The 22,235-nt window shown below is 39.7% G+C and overlaps 1 protein-coding gene across 1 annotated transcript; it reads left to right on the forward strand.

The window, feature by feature from the left end:
• The first annotated feature begins 1,996 nt into the window (after positions 1-1,996).
• Positions 1,997-20,468, forward strand: LOC139811472 (uncharacterized). The gene is made up of 6 exons (XM_071775753.1): positions 1,997-3,001; positions 14,794-15,255; positions 16,099-16,453; positions 16,679-17,076; positions 17,482-17,988; positions 18,489-20,468. Exons 2-6 carry the CDS (start codon positions 14,989-14,991, stop codon positions 19,164-19,166), a joined length of 2,205 nt encoding a protein of 734 aa, XP_071631854.1. The 5' UTR covers positions 1,997-3,001; positions 14,794-14,988; the 3' UTR covers positions 19,167-20,468.
• The last annotated feature ends 1,767 nt before the right edge of the window (positions 20,469-22,235 follow it).

Genomic DNA, 22,235 nt, shown 5'->3' on the forward strand with positions numbered 1-22,235 from the left:
CTAGAAATTAATTTAATTTTTTTTTCAAAACTGTGCTCTTGTGCTCAAAAGTTGCGAGACGATATCACTAAAATCATCATCATATCATGCGGTCATTTCTTGAGGAAAAAACTGCTTGCCGCTGGATGCGATCGTTTGTACCGTGGAGGTGTATCTTTCGATGTTCTCTTTGAACTCTCCTTCAAATCTCTCGCGAGGCGTAGAAGCGTAGAAACGTAGAGGCCTAGAGGCGTAGAGGCGTGAGTGAACGGAGAGCGAGTACGATCGGAGCGAACGATCGAGTAGAAGCGCTATACCTACTATACACGAGCGACGGCGACGGCGAGAACAATGAGACACAAAGATCGTATACGATAAATTCTATTCCGCGTCGCGAAAGGAACGCGAGCGATGCACTTGCTCTCCTTCGAGAGACCAGAGAAAAGTTTTATGAAAAAAAAAGAATTAATGTGTTTTATCAGTTAAAGTTAAATTATGATTCAAAGTAACACGTTGTGTTGTAAGCATCAAATATCAATTTCCCATTACACTCTTTGAAACGAATAAAATAATTTTAGAAAATCTTTCTTTTCGGCAAAAATTTCATCATTTCTAGAATTGCATGCTGGAATTTTTCGTCCATTCCTTTATCGGATTATTTGTCGAAACCAGCATCTCGTCGGCACGAGAATAGAGATCAGACGTCACCGCGTGAGATATATCGATACACACACGCGCGCGCGCGCGTATGCTTCATGGACGATATCGGAGCTGTCGTTTTCGCGTCGAATTACGCAGAAGAAAAGAAATCGAGGCTGGAGAATTGGCGCGCGGCGCGGCGAGAACGTGCGAGTTAGCTAAGAAGGTGCAAAAACTAAACAAACATCATGAAGGGTAGAACAAAGGAAAAGATCGTAGACTGGGATCACTAGGATGATCGAGTATCGCAAAGTTGCAAGATATATTGAAGAAAAATATGCGGGGCGATTACGCCTTACTAAAATTATCCGCGACGGCTAAAAGCGATCGAGCATTTGCAAATTAAGTGCAAAAGCTAATATTTGTATGCATAATATGTAATTTTAAATAAAATGTCAAGTATCTCTTCTCGATGGGATAGATCGATTTGAAACGTTTCTGCTCCATGTTGATCGCTCGATATCCTCGTCATCATCATCGGCAGGATGACACAGGACAAAAGTGGAAAACATTCCAAACGTTTCGTCCGAAACGTTTCGACCGGATTATTTATTGTGAATTATAACCGTAGGAGCTAAGTATGATGCAAAATGCAAGTCAGATATATATTTAAAAAAACGGATTTAGATATGCTAAAAACGATTGACCTGTATGGATTTGTACCAAATTATCGATTTCTTTGCGCCTCGTATCTATTCGAGTTTACGATTGTTGTCAACATTTTGAACAATGATGAAACCATATGAGAGAAAATAAAACTTAACATAACGTTTCGCGCGTGCATTTTTTTAGAGTCGTATACGACAATTAAGAAGGATTCGTGAACAAGCGCCGCATCTAGAGATGCGCACGAACGAATACGAGAACGAGATGGATACACGTATACGTACTACGTAGTATGAGAGGAAAGGTTTAACCAAGTTTCTTCGAACGCGAAGCCAATGTTGATTCTCGTCATCATTAATGTAATCCAAGAACAAAAATAACAAAAAGTGCATCAATGCGGGCGTAATAGAGGCGAAGAAAACATTTATAAAGATGTGGAAGAAGGAGAGCAGGAAAAAAGGACGGCAGGAAAGAAGGGAAAGAGGAAAAAAAAAGAGGACGAAAAAAGGGCAGAGAAGGAGATGGTCGACGGAACGGGGCTATATATATATATATATATATATATATATATATATATATGTATATAGGTGACTACGCGCTTTCGCATGCGGCCCTCCGCCGCGTCGCGTCTCCGTTCCCGTTCCCGTTGTACATTTGCCATGCGCACATGCGCCACAGCCACCCCCGGAGACATCGGAGTCGGAGAGCGATCCTGCGCCCTGCCGTTACTACGGGGGTGCGTCCGTACGTAAAAGCCGGCGTACGCTCCTCGCCAACGACTCGCTCGTCGTCGTCGCTCGGCTCGGCTCGGCTCGGTCTGTACCTGTACCTGTTCGCATTTCGTTCGCGCCGACTTGCCGACTTCGCGATTATTGCTTCGTCTTGTTTCGTCTTTTCGATCGAAGCTCGACTGCGGCCGCGGCCGCGCCGACCGCGCGACCTCGATTCGAATCTCGTCGATTTCGTCGATCTCGTCGCCCGTGCCGTTGCCGTCGTTGCCGTCGTCGCCAAGCTCGTCTCGAATCGCTGAAACGCTCTATCGCTCACCACCGACGCGACGCGACAGTTCGGTGTCGGCATTGTCGGCTTGATATTCACTAACAGCGAGTTTCAAGTTTCAAGTTGCAACGTATCCCAATGTTGAGACATGACAGTTGTTTTAAGCGTGAAAAGTTTTACGAAATATAATAGCTTTACGGAAATGTTTGTTGGATTTTGCCCCAACCACCAGTGTATCTGCTACGAGGAGTGATTTCTAGAGGAAGCTAGAAGAGAAGGATCTGCGGGAACAGACGGCCGCGAACGAGGACACCCTCGTCCTTGTCCATAGAGTGAAGCTCGATAGCTCTATCGAGCTCGCCTACGTCCGGGACGGCAATTTAGTTTACGACGTTTACTACGTTTAGTATAGCGAGAAAGTGCATTCAACCATCGCTGCGACAATCGCTGCGAGACTCGATCGTCGTCAACGAATCTTCTTTAATCGAGAATCGAAAACATAGTGAAGGATTTACAGTATACCTATAGTGAACGATTTGCATGCGCGCGCGACTTAATTCTCCTACCTGGTCATGGACTTTCGTTGACGAATTACAATTTGACAATGACTCTTTCGCATTAAATTCTACTAGCGTGAATATTAGAATATTAGAATAGCTGTTGCTGACATGATGATTCTTAGAAGATAAAACGAGATGGAACTTGAATTTCGAACAGAGTGAGTAATGTGACACGTTTGATCCACTAAATAGAAATTTTTTATTTCATGTTATCAAGTTATTTTTATTTGGAGAATAACTCGATTTTTTTCTCAATTCTTTAATCTTTATAATCGTTACTTGCATAAGCATAAGGAAAGCATATTAATTATTTAACAAGTCGTTGAGTTATAATGGAATCAGCGATTAGTATAATTTAAAGATTGATAATATTGTAAAAATAAAGTGGTTTTTATATATATATAATCTGCAAACGATTCTCTAGTTTTTCTCCAGCTTCTGTAAATTTTCCAACTTGTTCTAAAAATCAGTGTGTAGAGTTTCATAATTAAAAAATTACTTGCGCGCAATTTATTTAATTCGTGATTTATTCAATTCTTACATTTCGATCGTTCAAAATTAATCACCTCGTATGTCCAACGGTCGAGCGTTCATTTTTCATAAGGGACGTTTCGGAGCAGCCCCTCGGGGTAAAGACTGTAAAGAGCGAACGTGATTCGAGGTGGTCATCGTGCTCCGATTCAGAAGAATTCTTCCAATGTTGCCTGTCACGGCCCGTGTGATGGGCGATGGCCGTCACGGCGGCAGACCGAGAACCGAGAACCCAGAACGGATGCATGACCATTAAGTGAATCGCGAACGATAATAATCAGTGATGCCGCGTGGAGACGAATTTATCACGACAATTTTTCATTTCAAAAAATACTTTTTGAGAATGGTTTTTTTTTTTTGAGAAAATAGCGACAAAGAACTGACAAGACGAATAAAATAATATCGAATAGATTCGCAGTCTGCATTTCGCGAAGCGAGGGAAGCATGCTTTCGATCTTGCTCTGTTTTGGAAGCAATCAGAGTAGCGAGTCGCTCTCTTCGGTTGAGTCGACTTACATCGGTATATCGGTATATTGGACGTAAGCCATACAAATCGATTATAATCAGTCGTCATGAATCAGTCGTCATAAATGATACGGGCCAATCATAGTCAGATGATATCGAACGTGAGCGACGGTATCCCAGACCATAGAACCCTATCAAACCGTAGAGCTTGTCGACCATAATGTGACATTATTATTAATGATAAGTGATAGACCAATTATAGTTGGAAACTTGTTAATATTGTGTTGTATACGTATATGTATACACATACGATGTGTGTATGTATTATAAAAATATGACAGCGGACCAATGGAACGTTGGTTTCTCATTGGAAAGACAAATACGAATCGTTCGGAATAATTGAAAAAATCGGCGCTTCTAGGCGCGATTTTACAAAACTCCGCGTGATCGCGCGAACAACGAGGTGACGAACAAGTTTCTTCCACTTTAGCGGTGCGATATGCTCCGCGAAACCACCGTGGGAATTTGAGGACCACCGCGTCGTGTTACGTCGCGTCGAAAACGCGAAAAGCAAGAAGTTTTTCAACACGCGAAGCGACCGACTAATGCATTGGAAGTTATCGCAATGCATTCGCTTAATATTTTTAGCGTTTTGTCCCGTTCGCGTGACGTGGAAATCTGGAAACACATGTGGCGCGAGTGCGATTGTCAAAGGGAAAAACATCCTCCGCTCTCTCGTTGCGGTTTCCCAAGTGATTTACGATATTACGATATTACGATATTATCGATTTAGATTTGTGAAAAACAAAAAAGATATTGTTATTGTCGTAAACAAAATATGTAGAGTATCATGAGTACACACTCCTCTATTTCAATTGTTATGCACCCCCATTTATTTATACCCGTGATTAATAATTGGCGAGACAATTTTGCTTCTTCGAGCAAAGTTAATCCTTGCTTCCTGATAAGAGCATCCCAGCGAATAAACGTGCGATACGCGACGCTTTCGAGGATCAAAAAAGGAATCTGATTATGCTGACAGATTATACTTATCTCGAACTTGATGCGCGAAAATTGTCCGAGCGAGATTGATGTGGCACTCGGCAAAATTTGCATTCGCTTACACTTCTCCTTATTACGTGTATCGCGAAAGATATTACGTCTCTCATCACGAAAGTAAAGCCGAGATTCAATTACGAGCAAAATCGAATTTAAAAGCGTTTGTCTTTCCGGCCGACAGCCGCTCTCACTCGAAAGCAAAGCGAGCTCTTCTCGTGCAACATTTAACGTCCATCTCGAGGATTACGAGCTTTACACGAAGCTCATTAAATTTTTAACATCTCGCTTAGCAAACGATAGATACATATCAAACGAATGAGCGCGAATGCGAGCGCAAAATCGCGTTTCGTGGAAAGTTTTCGAGTTTACGAGCAACCTCCACTTCCTCTCCACCAACGATTTGTTTTTGTTCCAAACAGTTTTTCCCTCACAAATTATGCCCTCGTTTTCTCGCCGATTGACAAGGGGATAAACTAGCCTTTGCGTGACTTTTCTTAATTTCGAGGAAATTTTTCTTTCTTCAAAGAGAGTGATCTATGCCGCGAGTAAAAATTTAGTTAAATTTCCTCTCGGATCAGGTAGGACTCGCCTTACAAATTCTTGATGCACAAATTTTCAATTTTAATTCCGTCTTTTTAATATCTCCTTTTAAATTTCTACATTTCTCTCTCTCTCTCTCATTCAAAAATACATTCGTGCATTCTTTCCTTTCATGTATCCAAGACGCATGTTTTGTCATAAATGTAATACAGCATGTATGCAGTGTACTATGTTGTACTATGTCCTATACATAATACATCTTTTCCAAAAAAGAAAGACCAAAGAGAACACCTGAAAATTTGATATTGCGCGAAGGGAACCAATCGCTTTAAAAGACCCCTTATGCGGTTTCTCGATATAAAGTTTTGTCGAAGAAAAATGAGGCAGTAACAACAAGAAGGAGAAGTAGCTGAGAGAGGAAATAAAAAGGTCTTACAAAGGGATACCCAAGAGGGATTTTGTATGGCAAAGTGACAACTATACGCGCTTCGACATTATGAATTATCTAGCCTATAGTAACACCTGCGCTTTTACTCAAATTTCACCGACGAGTCGACGCGTAACATTGCACGTGATGGAAATATTTCCTGCAAACTACATTTTTGAAGCACTATTGCGTTGCTTTTGCCTACGAAGCAAAGGAAACATATATAAAAGTTAAATAATTAAGAACCTATATAAAAATATATGAGAGAGAGAGAGAGAGAGAGAGAGAGAGAGAGAGAGAAAGCAAGCAAAGCGGATAGGAGTATCCTTTTTACCCTCCCAAAGAATATTTTACCTTTGTTCGCCAATAAGATAAGGCATGAGTGATGTAAGATAAAGGAAGGCGGAAGACCAAGTGGGCAAAATCTGAACGCATACAGACGAATAAATGGTGATCAAAAATATGATAAAAATTCGTTTGATGACCAATGGACTCTAATTAAATGCTCATTTTGATGCATCTGCATATAATGATGTATGTATATATATATATATATATATATATATATATATATATATATATATCTTCAAAGAGCACGTAAAGCGATAAAAGTAAGATAAAATTCCGTGGAAAAGTGAAAGTCACTCGTAAGCGCGCGACCGCTTGAAAATAAATCGATGCCAGACTATCCATTCGATCATACGTTCGCCCACGTACTGCAAAATTCACCCCTTTTCTCTCAACGGATACCCTGTTAGTTAAAAGGATGTTGAGGATACAAACAACAGCTCTGTCCGATGGAATATGATACATCGCGCGAACCAGCTATCGTGCGTGGCCGGTATATGCGTTTTAATTAACATCGTCAAACATGGAGCACTCTCTCTCTCTCTCTCTCTCTCTCTCTCTCTCTCTCTCTCTCCTCGTGTTCGTGGCAAACGTCACGAGCGATGATCCCGTTAATTCTGTAGCGCAGAGTACGCGCGTCGGTTAAATAAACTTTTCGATTGAAAACCGCGTCCCACGCGAATTAATTGCAAAAACGCGTGAGATCGCGCAACTTCTCTGATGCGCTCGCCGCGTCGCGAATACGATTTTTCCGGAAGTCGCGTTTCATTTTCGACGACGAATGATACGCTTTGTTGTCGCTCTCGACGGAAGCCGTTGGGAAAAAAGCTCATTCGCGGATGCATCGCAGAGCACACATTTTCTCATACTATATTCGGAGCACGAATTTTAAAATTTGAGAGGATGAGGATACACCACCGTTATTATTGCTATTTTGGTGCACGTGATGTATATAGTTGTCCTAAATTAAAACTTGATTATGTGTATGACGCGACTGTGTATCGCATGTTGATTAAAAATTATAGAAACCTGAAAATGTTTTATTTACATGGAAAATTTCTATCACGGTAACTAAACAAAATTTGTCAATTTAGAATTTAGTGTTTCTTCAATGATTCTTACTAAATTGTTTTACAATCCCTTTATTGAAGCCATCATCCGGTGGCTGTATTGCATTTTTTGCATGAAATTATAGATTATAGAATAACGGGAAAGAATTTTTTATTGCAAAATCAAGAATACGGGAAACGTAGCGGACAACCGAGAAACCGCAAGCCGTCCCTTATTCTTCACCAAGCAAGAGAAAGACTTTAGGGGGGAAAAAAAGATGAATTTACTCAAGCACAGGCCAAGAGTTAGATTTTTGCTGCATCACATCAGGAAAAAGAGGCAGATCGAGAGATAACGAGTGAAAGATGTAATGAGACGACGAAAGTGTAGTATAAAAAAATTTATATTTAATTCGTCCGAAAACATGACGCAAATTTCAATCGATATCTTTTTCTTCCTTATATTTTAAAGAGGGAAGAGGGGGAAATTAAAAACATCTTTTTTTCAAGAGAACACTTCAATTTTATTTATAAAAATTAAAATGTGTTAATATAGTATGTATACTTTAGTAGTGTATACTTTATTACACCATACTTATTTTGTTAGAGCAGATTTAGAGCAGATTTAGAGCAGATTTATAGCTGTAAATAATTCCTAAATAGATGCACATTCTCTCCGCGCTCTTATTTTTCGTCCTTTTGTGCTGGGTTGTCTTTTGTTTCCGTGGGAAATATCGCTATCGCTTTAAAGACAAGAAAGATGTTTAGATTGCTCGAGGTAGCTCGAGATGATAGCTATAATCGTGAATCGTGACAATAATATATCAGTTTGTCACATGTTACCATACTCGTTCTAATCGTTGTCGTTCTAATCCGACAGCTGACAGAGTTTCTGACCTCTATATAAAAGATGAGTCTGAGGTAAAATTAGGTATACATACATAATTAGATGCATCGACGATAGACAGTTATGCACGGTGCCAAATGGTTCTTTCTGACTAATTGGTTCGTTATGGGTTAATATGACCTTCCTAGTAGCTCCTTCATTTCGCGCTCGTGCGAAACGTGGACTTGCAGATGTAATACGCGTAATTAACTCAGTCGACTACATCATCATTGTCTAAACATTCCTATAACGAATATAATACGATAGATTTCTAACGTAATCGTAAACATGGGCAACTATTTACGACATAACATATATATGTCGAGTGTATCGTCACACACACATGTACGACTCGTCTATAAGAATAAATTCTGTGATTAATAATAAGACAAAATCGATTTATCCTTAACAAGAAAAAACTGACGTCATCTTCTTGGCATGTTCCTTATTTTTTAATAAATAACAAATGGATATAGTAAATATCCTCGTGTATATGTATAATTAGGTTTTAAAATAAAATAAAATGCTATCAGAAAAAAATCTACTTGTGTAGGGAACTAATTAAGAACACGCTTTATCATCTATTTCTGTTTTGATAGCTTAGTTTATAAAATGACTTTTATTCCGTTGACACGAGAGACCCGATGGCGCGTACCCCGTTCCGTCAATCAGCCCCGTACATCTGATAAAGCAATCGTCACCGTGTAAAGTCGAAACACGTACAGAAATAGCCAGCTACACGATCGACCTCCTCGGTATATATTCACCGCTCGCACTCGCTCGTTACAGAAACGCGTACATCAGATGCACGGTGCATAATAGGCGCACTTGCGCGACTCGACTCGACACGTCATGCCGCGCCAAAACGGAGAAAAGCGGAAAAGCGAAGACTGAGACGGAATGCGAATTCACTATCCTAGACCACAAGACCACGATAGAAATATCTGTATATAAATGACTGAGAAGCTGAGAGAGAATAAAAGAGGGGAAAGAGGGTGAATATACATATATATAAATGTATCCGAGGTAGGGAGAGAAGGAGATAAGGGTCAAGACGGAGAGAACGAGTTTCGAGCGAATAGGTACGTGTTAGATTTTTGAGATTTGAAGAGCATCAACGACGAGCTACCTGCTTCGTCTGAAAAGGATGTCTCGTCTTCGCGTGTAAAACGAGAGGCAAATATCAACGCGCGATTGGAACTCGTTACAAATGTGACGAATTGGATAAACGTTCGATTCGAATATAAGAAATAAAATAATTGTTCTAGAGGTGAGACATTTAATCGACATTTAATAATTACAATTTAATGCAGGAATATTAATTTTTAAAATTTTTACTTTATACACGACAAGATGAACTTTAGATAAGAGAAGCATTAAAAGTGCAAGATGTGTGTACTTTGAATTAATTTCTATTTACTCAAAGTATCTGCTCTAAGAGAGAGAGAGAGAGAGGGGGGGGCGAAAGGATGAGAGAACAAGAGATCTTCTGTCTGAGAGAGAATAGAAGAGATATATATATATATACATATATATAAATAGAACATGTGCGAGAGAAGAGTAAAGAGCGAAGCGTATAGTATGCGTATGACACCATTAACAAACGAATGTGTACGTATGCGTATGCATATGCGGTGGTTCCACGTGTAGCTGTGCGAGAAAGAGATCCGCGACCGTCCCAGTTGAGGCATTGTACCACGGCTACCGGCGATAAGGCATGAAATTAAATTCGACGGAATGTGGGTCGTCGTGCCGTACGACTCCTTCGCTACCCTCTATATGTCACGTCCTGTCTGACAACAAGAGAGTGCCGGAGAGATACATTGGTACCTACCTATCTGCATGCACACATAGGTATATGTATATAGGAATGCGTACTATATAGATATCGTAAATGCCGTAACTCCAAATAGTCGCTAAAAGAATATTTTTTAAACTGTCTAAACATGAATCTGTACATTGTCTATACATTGATGCCGTAAGGTGTCCCACGAATCTTGCAAATCGCTTTTCATCTATGAATTTTTTAATTAATTTGGAGTTAATTTGTTTTTTAATTTCTCTCCGATGAACGCATGCGATTACAATGGATCGCAATAGAGTCAGCAACTTATAATTAGCAATTTCGTCGAATCAAAATCGTCAAATAACTATTATATTCTTGCTATTATGACACGTCGCTTTATTGTATTGCGGCGAAAGTACAATTTTCCTTCTTTTTCTCGCGAGCTTTTCCTTCTTTTTCTAAATTGATAAGATAGCTGAATTGCTATTTTTAAATTTTTTTTCTTTTTGAACCATTTAACACGTTTTTCGCGAGACACGTGAATGATTGTGATCGCTGTGAAAACGCCGGAAGTGTATTGAAAAAAAAAAAAAAAAAAAAAAAAAAAAGAGAGGAACACACTGTTTCACACAGATATCTCGATGCCGTATGATGTATGTACTATCGGACTGAAAACAAATAGCTTTGGAGATACACATGTATTCTATAGACAGTATGTCGGAATCTAAAATAGATTTTCTCTCTTGACGAAAATCAATAATTTTCCAATTGCCAATTGCAGATATACAAACGCAATGTCTTAGTCTTTACTTAACTTTAAGTAAATTTCATTTCAATGAAACTTTTAGTATCGAAAATTAAGAGTGCGATGAGAAACATGACGTTCTCTATCATATTTACATTGAGAAAATATTGAGGAAAGGTATTGATAGAAGAAAGTAGATTTATAAAGGAAATATCGATTAAGATCAAGGTCGGAAATTTAAGGACATACAATCGAGATGTGCGAATCATCTTTTATAATTTGAACATATAATATGTGCCGTTATCGCCAAGTGCTCGTTACATTAGGCACCGTGCCATACGCATCCATTGGCATTAGTCGACCATATACGCATTCGTTTAATTGAAATATACGCGCAAGTAAATATTACGTAATTGCGCTATCGGCTATTGTGGCCTGGGATTGTCATAATGCACACGACTGAGCGTGAGAATAGATTCGAATAACTTTTATTCCGTATTCACGTGAAATAATCAAACGTGGCAGGATTAACTTGTGTTTTAATTAAGAATGACGGATAAATTTAAGTTCGTAATTAAAACAGATTTTCCTGCGGCGGATACTAATCCAAAAATGTTCTCTAATGTAGGGCATACGAAATAACTACGAAGGAAATACGATTGGACCATATCTCTGGATTGTCCGATTTTTGTGGGTTAAATCCTCTCGGTAATATTCTCAATATAATAGTGATCCACTATTATCTATGTCTGAAAGTATTATAAAATACTATTTTTGTTTCACGTTTAATTTAATGAAAGAGCAATGATAGAAATTATCAGTTTTATTTATACTATTTAATATCATTTGATACTATAGATACTAAATACCACTTGGTATATTTGACGGCATGTTATACTTGTATGTAAAATTTTAAATAAAATGTACGTAACACTTTTTCATTTTTATACGTGCTTAAAGATGTAATTACCAACTTGGATCAATTTTAAATATTTCAATTGCGTGTCAAATATATTGCACGTTTAATTTTAAATCAAGCACATACCATATTTGGATGCATGCTATTGTGCGCAAGCTTGAAAACAATATAATTGTCAAATAAAAACAACCTTTAATATTTCAGATTGCATGCCACTTGTGCATCAAAATATCGAATGAAGCCTCTTGTATATTATATATTATGCATAAAGCTTCGTGACATTGATATATAGCCCAAGTCAGTATAGCTTTGGGTGGAATGCATTAGGCCATCTATACAGCGAGGCAGAGATTCGAGTCTGTCAAAAGTCAAGGTGTGCCCATCACGTGGAGTAGACGGAATAAATGATTTTCCAATACTTATAGGTACGGTTTAAAGGAGAACTATTTCTTTATCTCTATTAAAATGGTATTATGTACCACTGATTCCAGAATTATAATCGTATGAAGATGCAAACTATGCACTTACCGTCACATCTTAACAAGCTCACAGAGATCGCAGTTACTGCTAGATATAAGATATACTTCCACTGACAGTTCCCGGGGAGTAATATACGCATCTCAACTCTACAGTCACATTGTCGTGTGGTAATCGATTGGCACGCGAAAGGAATTCCGGGCGTTTAATTGGAATTTGTGTGTGAAGCGTAGTACAGTATATCTCATTATCTGCTATAACCATACTTAGAGAAACGGTAGCGTCGTATAATACGCGGCTTGCCTGCATCGTTCTCTAATGACTATAATATCCGATTCGAAAATACCCGATTAACTACTAAATATGGATAACATAACTACTATTACTACTACACATTATATGAAGTAAGTGATTATGATTGCGATAAAAAAATGATGTTACTAATCTTTCTTTTAAAATATTTCTTCTCAGTTGGATTTTAAATGAAAAACTTATGTTGAATTAAACTTTATATGAAATAAATTAAAAAGTATCAAAACCAACTTGAATGTGTACCTAATTACGACTTTATAAATTAATAACTTTAGCGATTAGTATCATTAAGGAAGACTGGAAAGGAAATTCATATCCAATATTAAACAGTTTTATTATCAAAATTAAAAATTAAAATTAATGCTCAAATAGAAGCAAAAGAAATCAATAACACATAAATAAAAAAAAGAAGATGCGATATAATCTTTTCACATTTGGAATAGTTAACTGCTTTCTTTGCTTAATCTCTCTCTCTCTCTCTCTCTCTCTCTCTCTCTCTCTCTCTCTCTCTCTCTCTCTCTCGTCAATTTATGATTGATTTCTACTAGAAATGGATTAGAAAACGTATTTTAAGAGCAACATTGACAGTAGTTTTCGGAGTAATTCTAATGAGAGAAGATGACTATCGTACACATTGAACGGATGCCCATCGGCGCGACAACCAGGAAGGAATTCCATCCCATAAGTAGCGGACCACGCTTAATTGGAATTTATGCTCGTAGTGGTACATAAGCCACCCTATAGACAGGCACGTTGTACAGCACGGTAGTTGATAGGAAACGCGGTAGCACCGCGTAACGAGTTAGCACAAGTAAGCGAGAGATGACGAGAGATGAGGGGGGTGGGAGAGAGAGAGAAGGGAGGGAGGGAGGGAGAGAATGTCGAGAGGGTGCCTTCTCGTGGCCCTGGCGGCTCGCAATCGATAGCCAAGCGGCAGTTGGAGGCGTAGAGGTCGGTGCGAGGGTCGATGATGAAGAGAGGAACAGAGAAAGAGCGAGAGCGAGAGCGAGAGCGAGAGAGAGAGAGAGAGAGAGATGTACTGAATCTCTCTCTAATCGCTTCCACGGAGACTACCTAGTTAAATAGATGCATGTCCGTAGCTAGAGAGAAGCGTAAGACCTATTTAAAACAAACTCAGATCTGCTAGGTTCAACCGTGACTTTTCACCACTTTTCGATTAACTCTCAAAAATAAAGAGACCTTTTCTAAGCTTTTCGAGAAATACCGACTTTAAAATACAATTTTAATAGATGATATTACAATTAAATTTTCCAGCTGAAATATTCATTAACACAATTGAGTCATTTTTAATATAAATAAACAGCTAGAGGAACAATAATCCAAAAGCATTAATTGAAAGTGTATGGAAAATATGAAGAATTTTAAACACCGATTTTCCACTTAATCATCGAACTGGAAGTTTAGTTAAAACGATCGAATAAAAAACGACAACAATGTATCAAGTTATGCGGTTAATGATGTAATTAAGGTGAATCGTTACGGTAGAGCCAATGGGAAAGGACGCCGAGCGCGAATGCCTAATTAGGTATCTATCGATCAGTGTTCTGCGCAATCATTATTTAGATATAACGACAGTTTAAAATTTTTATAAAAAATTTTATGTTGATCCTAAGATGCTTTTGTGGTTTTATACAGGAAAGGAGCAATATGCATAATTCATAAATGTACAGAATGGAAAATCTATGCCTGAAAATTTTCCGAACTCAATCGATATTTTTATAATAGACTCTTGGATGAATTCTGATCCGCTTTTTTGGAGGAAAAGAAAGTTATTTTTGGAAAGCGTCATAGTTTTTTACGATTCTTTTAAAGAATATGAGACAACAGAACATGATAAAGTTGAGACATTGTGTAGAAGGGTACGAGACCGTGTTTAATCTCCGCATTCATCGAGTGATAGTTAAAGTCGTAATCTTGTTGATTCTCCGCCTCTTTCGGGATTTTTCTTGTCATCGAAAATCTGATTTATCTTGCTGATCCAGCCTTGCAACTCGTAGTGAATAATAGAAAATGCTGGCCCGAATGAAAAATAGGACAGAAAACGACGATTTCAACTCAGATTTCTCCCAGAATTTCCCTTTCCGACGAAATTATAGATAGACGAATGCAGATACTTATATATATCGTTAAAAATTAAAATCCATTAAAAATAATTAATCCATTAACAATAATATACATATAAGTAAGTAAAAGAGAAAGAAGAGAATACATACAAAATAAACAATTTTAAAAAAATTCAGATAAATTTACTCATAATAAAAGTCCGTATTAGAAAAGTTAAGAAGTAGTTTAATAGTAAGTTTATTGTAAGTCCCGGTTAAACACATATGTGCTTAATCGAGATCAAGATCGAGATCGTGATCGTGATCGTGATCGTGATTACAGGTCAAGCAGCCTCGCACCGGGTGGATGGCGACGACGACGGTCGTAGGACGGCGACGGTAGAACGACGTTAGAACGTTACCGCTTGCGGCTGCAGCTGCGGCGTCATCGGTCGCTGCACCTGCAGCTGCGGCGGTGGCGGTGGCGGCAGCAGCGCGGGCGGCCGCGGCGGCGACGATATAATCAGAGGACGAAACGATGCAGAACACCGGCGACTATTATCAAAGGGCGCCGAGATGTTGTCCCGGTAGAAGTGGCAACAACAACAACAACAATAGCGCGAGCGGCATCGCGGGCGGATCGGTCCGAGGCGCGGAACTGCTCTGCTGTTGTTGCAGTTGCAGCACCGCTACCTCGACCAAGACTCCGGGGCTGCTGGCGAGCCTTGGCGTGTGTGTACTCGTCCTTGGCTACACCCTGCTCGGCGCGTTCGCCTTTATGGCCCTCGAGGGAGGCCTCAAATCGGTGAGCGGTCGGAGAATCGACGACAATTAAATCGCCTCATCCCAGTACGAACTTAGACGACGTTCGACGTCGATACTCGGAATTAGCTGATTCCGAGAATTATAAAATAAATAAAGACAAAAGTAATGTCAATCGAACGATCGGCATTTATCACATATCATCGCATCAGCATTGATATCTGACTATCTGACTTGTTTTATTCTAGAAATTTGACTCTTAAGGTGATCCCGGGTGATCCTAAAGCCGTGATCCTAGCCGGTTTTTTTCAGTTTTTTTCTTAGCACTAATCTTTTAATTGGCTTTATAGAAATGCAAAATTTTTGTCTAGAATTAAAGTACGCATCAAAATCTAGATCATGGTGGTCGAATTTATATGTCGTGGTCGTCACGTATAACCAAAAATATTAATTTTTTTTCGTTTTCGATATAAATTCGACCACCATGACCTAGATTTTGATGCGTACTTTAATTCTAGACAAGAATTTTGCATTTCTATAAAGCCAATTAAAAGATTAGTGCTAAGAAAAAAACTGAAAAAAACCGGCTAGGATCACGGCTTTAGGATCACCTTAAACTGAAGATGATAAAAATAAAACAAGACTAAGTTTTCCAATTAAACATACGTTTACACGTTTACGTAGAAATGTAACATTTTCGTATTTAACGATTAACGCTAATCGATATCGAAGCACTTGACGCTAAAAATTGTTTGGAAAAAAAAGATTAACCGAAACGAACCGATCAACTGAACGACAAATTGCCGTTGATGTGATTGATCGCTTCACGATTTCGATTCGTTAATCACGCAGGGATAATAATGACATCTGTGCTTCTCTTTCATAGGATTCACTAACCGAGGTTGCACCCTCGAAACCCGATGGAGCTTCCTACGTGCCGCCCAACCTGGAGAACGACTCCGCCGCCACGGAATTGAGAGCACGCACGGTCGAGAAGCTGTGGAGCATCACCGAGGATCTCAACGTTCTTTACAAGGAGAATTGGACTCGTCTGGCGGCCCGAGAAGTCCTCGAGTTCCAGGAGAATCTAGCTCGCGGCCTCAGGCGCACCTCGTACGAGCAGATGCCACCGTTACCTCCACGGTCCCGAGACCATCACAGCGCGGATAGACGGCTGCACAGTCGACGATGGACTTTCAGTAGTAGCCTGCTGTATTCTCTGACGTTGATCACGACAATAGGTTCGTCCAAATTCAGATGGTCGCGTTGGAAACGCGAAAAGGTCATCTCTCGACTCGCGCATATTGTTCGGCAAACGTGCCCGTTACGTGCTCGCCTCGGCGCACTCGGCACAGTCGGCACAATTAGCCGAGACATTATTAGCTCATAGCCACGAAGGTCTTGTACTTGCTTTTCCCATGTGACATAGATCCCGCGAAATGTAGAAACAACGGTTTCGATTTCAGGATACGGTAGCGTAGCGCCACGCACAGTCTGGGGCCGACTGATTACTATAGTCTACGCCTTGGCGGGAATCCCGCTGATGTTGGTCTACCTAAGCACAGTGGGCGACGTGCTCGCCCGAAGCTTCCGTCGTCTGTATGGGCGTGTGTGTCGGCAGCCGCGTAACTGTGCGCGAAAGCAACAACCGCCGCCGCCACCACCGCCAGTCGGCGGCATAATGGCCAAGGCATATCGCTACGACAATCACGTGGAGACCAAGGGAAGTGGCAACTACTACTCGGCAAGCAGGGAAAGCTCATGCGACGATCTGGGTATCCGCGGCACCGGCAGTGCGATCCTGCTCGACTGCGGCAGCGAAGGTCTTTTGCACGCCACCACCAGTTCGACAGCCGCGCTCCAGGTAATGCCGTAACGATTAATCGAAAGGATTATATTACCGCCTCTCTCTCTTATTGTCAGAAAAATCTTCTCTCAGAAATGTTAAAAAAAAAATTAATATATTTCTCGTCACCGCGACATTGTAATATTGTGATATTTATTCGAAAGTTCGCACTAGAAAATGCATGCTCCAAAATGATAATTCCGACGAGAAATGGCCATCACTCCATCACTCCCTGTAACTCGCAAAGAAATAATTATTAGAAAAATTATATATGCCATATACAACTATAATTAGAGTTGTTACATCTACTTTAACATGATCTACTTAACATCTACTTTAACAATCAACTCGATCACATACGACACTTATCTTACTTAAGTCACGTATCTTTCATATTGAATCTTTCTCGTCACACGGGCTCAGGATGTGACAACGGGCAACGGCAAGCGGCATTTTCACCCGTGCTCGCTGTCCTTATCATCGACCTCGTCACCGGCGTACATGCTAGAGGCCAACCCTGTCAGGATACCGATCAGCCTGTGTCTGGCGATAATGCTGGTGTATATATGCGGCGGCGCGGTCATGTTCAACCGTCTGGAGGGTTGGAGCTTGTTGGAGGGCGGGTACTTTTGCTTCACCAGCCTTGGCACGATCGGCTTCGGAGACCTGATGCCGGTGGGACGTAACGCGCCCTCGACCACCCTGGAGGAGCTCAGCCTGTGCGCCTGCTCGCTCTACATCCTCGCCGGGATGGGCCTGATCGCCATGTGCTTCAACCTCGTCCAGGAGGAGGTGGTACGCGTGGTCAGGGTCTTCGGTAGAACCTGCGGCATGTCGTCGGGCGTGGTGGTCGGACCTATCGGTGGTACAGGTATCCCTGATGAAGGCATTCGGTGGGGAATCAACGATGAGAGTCTTCCACGAGAAATATAGAGAGAGAGAAAGAGAGAAAGAAAGAGAGAGAACATCGTGAACCGTTGATTATTTTGGCGACCGTCACGCACTTGTCGCGTTCAAAAACTGCAGCGACATATACAACAGTTCTGTAACAATAATTAGTTAACTCAATACCAAACCGATAGATAAATGCATCAGTCAGACGTAATCGCTACGTTGCGAGACAGTTTTATTTTCCGAATGCCCCGTTATTTTACGTAGTAGAAGTTGTCGTATTACCAATGCCAATCGCGACCGAAAAAAAAAACTGAGAATTTCCGAAAAGTACGATCGAACAACAACAGCGCGGTTGTACGACCGTCGAAACGAGTGGCAGTCACGAGTCACGCGTGGTCCCTCTCTTTTTCTTTACAGCAAGCGCCACTTCCGGTCTCAAGGCCGACCTTGATGATGGAGGCGGCACCAGCGACTCGCGATTGTCTGAACAAGAGGAGGAGGCGATCGCCATGTCGATGGTGCCGGCCGGTTCCTGACAGCATCAGGCCAGGAGCTCCGGCGACGGCAAGCTCCTGGCCCACCCCTCGAACACTGCCATAAAGTTGTCGCCAGGCCATCATTCGCTGCCGCGCAAGAAGACGTTGCCGTTGGACGCCGCCGGAAAGACGGCGAGCAACTCGTCGTCCTTAGGCGTCAGCGTTCAACAACAACAGTTTCAACGCGGCCAGCCGTTGAGAAGGAGCTGTTTGTCACCGACGCAGCATCATCATCATCATCATCATCAGCAGCAGCAGCAGCAGCAGCAGCAGCAGCAGCAACAGCAACAACAACAGCAACAGCAACAGCAACAGCAACAGCAACAACAGCTGCCTCATCATCATTATCATCAACACCGACAGCAGGAGAATTCGTTGCATTTTGAATACTTTGTGCCGCGCAGCGTTAGCGAGTTTAATCTCGCGGCCGTCGTGACAGACATGGCGGTGCCGCCACCACCTCCTGCGTCGCTTCTTAGGCCTTCCTCTGCAATCACGCCATCGGTCGCCACCACCAGCCAGACGCGATTGCTGGACGGTGGCAGTGGAGGTGGTTGCAATACCGCTACTAGAAGTCGTGAGAAAATGGTTACGTTCGAGGACGAAGGGGTCAGTTGCGGCATCACCTCGACACCCACCAGGAAGAATTTGCCCACCTTAGATAATATCTTTATGTGACGTGTGCCGCAGATTTCACAGATGTTGAAGCTCTTATTGCTGTGGATGGACGAAAGTCTCGGAATTTCTACACCTCGAGTCTAAAGAGACAAACAACGACAAATACCTAGTCGAAAGAAATTTTGGAAGAATAAATGAATATGTGATTGGGTGTGATGTTAACAATTGAGAAATATCGGCAGGGAATTGTTAATCTGATGATTAGCGAGAAGTCTTTCAATGTTTTTGTCAAAAAGAGAAAAAGAGAAAGAATTGCCCGTATTCCGGACCGAATACATAAATTGAAGAACAGAGTGGTTGATATCAAAAATTAAAAATAGAGTCGTGGAACATACTTAAATAGTAAAGAACAAGAACACATACTCACGATTTATATAAATTCCAATTGAAAAAACAGAAAGAATACGAAAAAAAGCAAAGAGAAACGAGATGACAGAAAGATATCGACAACCGTTGCAAAAGATTGCATATCTGTGTAACAATATAACGCGATGACCTCTTTGCGAAAAAACTAGCAAAGGAGTATTGCAAATACTAAACGTAGCGGAGGGTGTGAACAATGTTAACACAATTGATAAAGAAAACTCTAAACGGAATCCGACATTAGGAAATATTTTGTTCTCCGATACAACTGTTATCAAAAAAACATTTAATATGAGTTTTCGGCACTAAAAACTTTTTTCTCATTACCTGCACACGAGAAGAGATTGCCTAAATGATAGTAAAATCCAAAACGATATTTATCATCTGACATCTGACAGACATTCTATTTCTGTAAATATTTTTTAAACATTGTTGGGACATATTTGTGTTGTTTTTAGAATCATTTTTATGTCTAACAAATTTTTTAAGAAAGCTATAATATATATATTCCACTTATTGTTAGTTTTATTACATATTTTAATTTGCGATGAATATATAAAACGCATAGAAACTATATAAAAGCGAGGAATAAAAGACAAATACCAAGTAAACACTCGAAAAGACAGGAGAAAAACATTTGAGATTGAGATGTTATTATCGACAGATATAACACTGAAGAATTTTTCATAATAATGAAAACTTCTTTTCGGCCGAATTTCGACTGTATATTTCTCATTATTGATCGAATCGTAATTATCGTTGTCAAATTACTTGCGCGCAGCGTAGATTATCTGTCGAGTATTTGAATTTTATGTCCGATAAGTCCGATTGTATTCCGAATATTACACGAATAGTTTGTACATATATTCAAAAAATATATTGAATAATTCTAACTTGTACAATTACCCTATCATATATTAATATAATATTTATTATTTATGTGTGTGTGTGTGTGTGTGTGTATACACACACCCCTATAATAATTGAAAGATGTCTTATGTTATTCTTTTTTAATTTGTATAACGCATCATAAATTTTATTTCATAACGAATTAAATAATTTTAGACCAATTTTTTATTTTTTCTTAGTAGATATACATATATATATATTTATTTATACCATATCTACTTACAAGATTTATGTTATCTTCTTATAAGAAGAAAAAAAAATTGAAAATATAAGATCACAAAAAATCGATACATTAAAGTTGAACGAAGAATGATTCACGGTAAGTTGATTAGAATTACTTTAGTAATAAATTATACAATAATTTTTTGTATGAGCAAAAACCGATATCATCCAGTTGTTAATTCGAAATATTGAAATCTAATATGCAATTTTGTAATTACCCAATTAGTGGATATACTTATATTATTGCGCATGATGCATATCTGTTACGTCATATGCGCACTGTAATCGTTAATCAACTGCAGTATTTGATAAAACGCTATTTGGTTTATATAATATCCGTGCTATTCACATTAGGCGGAAGATTGTTGTATCAGTGCAGTCAATAGTGTCATCATTGAATAGCACGGATATAAACCAAATACTTGGCGTTTTACCATCTCGAAAAGTGGATGCGGCTACGTAGTTTCTACGTCCACGGCAAAATGGATGTGATCGTGATACCGCTGCGAATCAGCACAAATTAGGGATTCTTGAGGGATGGGACAAAGCCGCCATTAATGGGAGCGGAAGTGATGGCAGGCATATTACGCGTCATTTTTTAATAAAACAAAATAACTATCAAAAATATGTCTACATATAAATTCAATTCTAATTGAGGAATTATTTCAATTAAATTGAAGTAAATAAATAAAACTTAATTAATTAAAACAAATTTCGTAAATAGTAACAAACAATAAATACTGATAAATTTAATTTATTACAAAAAGTTAATAAATGCAGTAAATAATGCAATAAATAATTTTTTGTATAAATTTAAAAGTTTTTATAAAGAAAGATATAGGCTCTCTAGATTAACACAATGTGAATAGGAGAAATTGCAAAATCCCTAAAGCGGAGTTTTTTATTGCTGTCAGGCTAGTATTAAATTCCACTTTTTTTATATTTAATGGGAAAATCTATCGACAAACTTTCGGCGTCCCCATGGGTTCTCCTCTTTCCCCCATGGCGGCGGATATAGTGTTGCAAGACTTGGAGACTATAGCTCTCGCTACCTTGAAATATATCCCACCGTTTTATAAAAGGTACATTGACGACATAACACTTGCGGCACCGTCAGCTCTTTTACAGCATACCTTAGGTGTTTTTAACTCCTTCCATCCTAGGCTGAAATTTACCATAGAAATCGGTGAAGACGACACGTTGAATTTTTTGGAGATTACAATGATATTGAACAACAATAGGCTAACTTTTGATTGGTTCCATAAACCGACATTTTCTGGCAGGTATTTAAACTTTTTGTCGCAGCATCCTGCATGCCAAAAAAAAGGTACGGCCATAGGCCTAATAGATAAAGCATTTTTGTTGTCACATCCGTCCTTGCATGCTAAAAATCTCAGACTGGTCATTGAAATCTTACTCAATAATTGTTACCTATTGGAATTCATCTTTAGAATTTTGCGCGAACGTCTTAAGTTTCTGTTTAACAAAGACTCGAATACGAATGTGAGACAGAATGAAGAGGAGGTTACTCCTTTTTTCACGTTACCGTACGTCCCGACGATTACTGAAAAGCTT

This window comes from Temnothorax longispinosus, chromosome 4, assembly GCF_030848805.1.
Source record: "Temnothorax longispinosus isolate EJ_2023e chromosome 4, Tlon_JGU_v1, whole genome shotgun sequence".
Classification (NCBI taxonomy): Eukaryota; Metazoa; Arthropoda; class Insecta; order Hymenoptera; family Formicidae; genus Temnothorax; species Temnothorax longispinosus.

Excerpts from the sequence above, each read along its gene's own strand:
- LOC139811472 (XM_071775753.1), top strand. The coding sequence starts at position 14,989 with ATGCAGAACACCGGCGACTATTATCAAAGGGCGCCGAGATGTTGTCCC. Across the intron at positions 15,256-16,098 it reads TCGAGGGAGGCCTCAAATCG|GATTCACTAACCGAGGTTGC; the intron begins GTGAGCGGTCGG and ends TCTCTTTCATAG. Across the intron at positions 17,077-17,481 it reads GTTCGACAGCCGCGCTCCAG|GATGTGACAACGGGCAACGG; the intron begins GTAATGCCGTAA and ends ACACGGGCTCAG.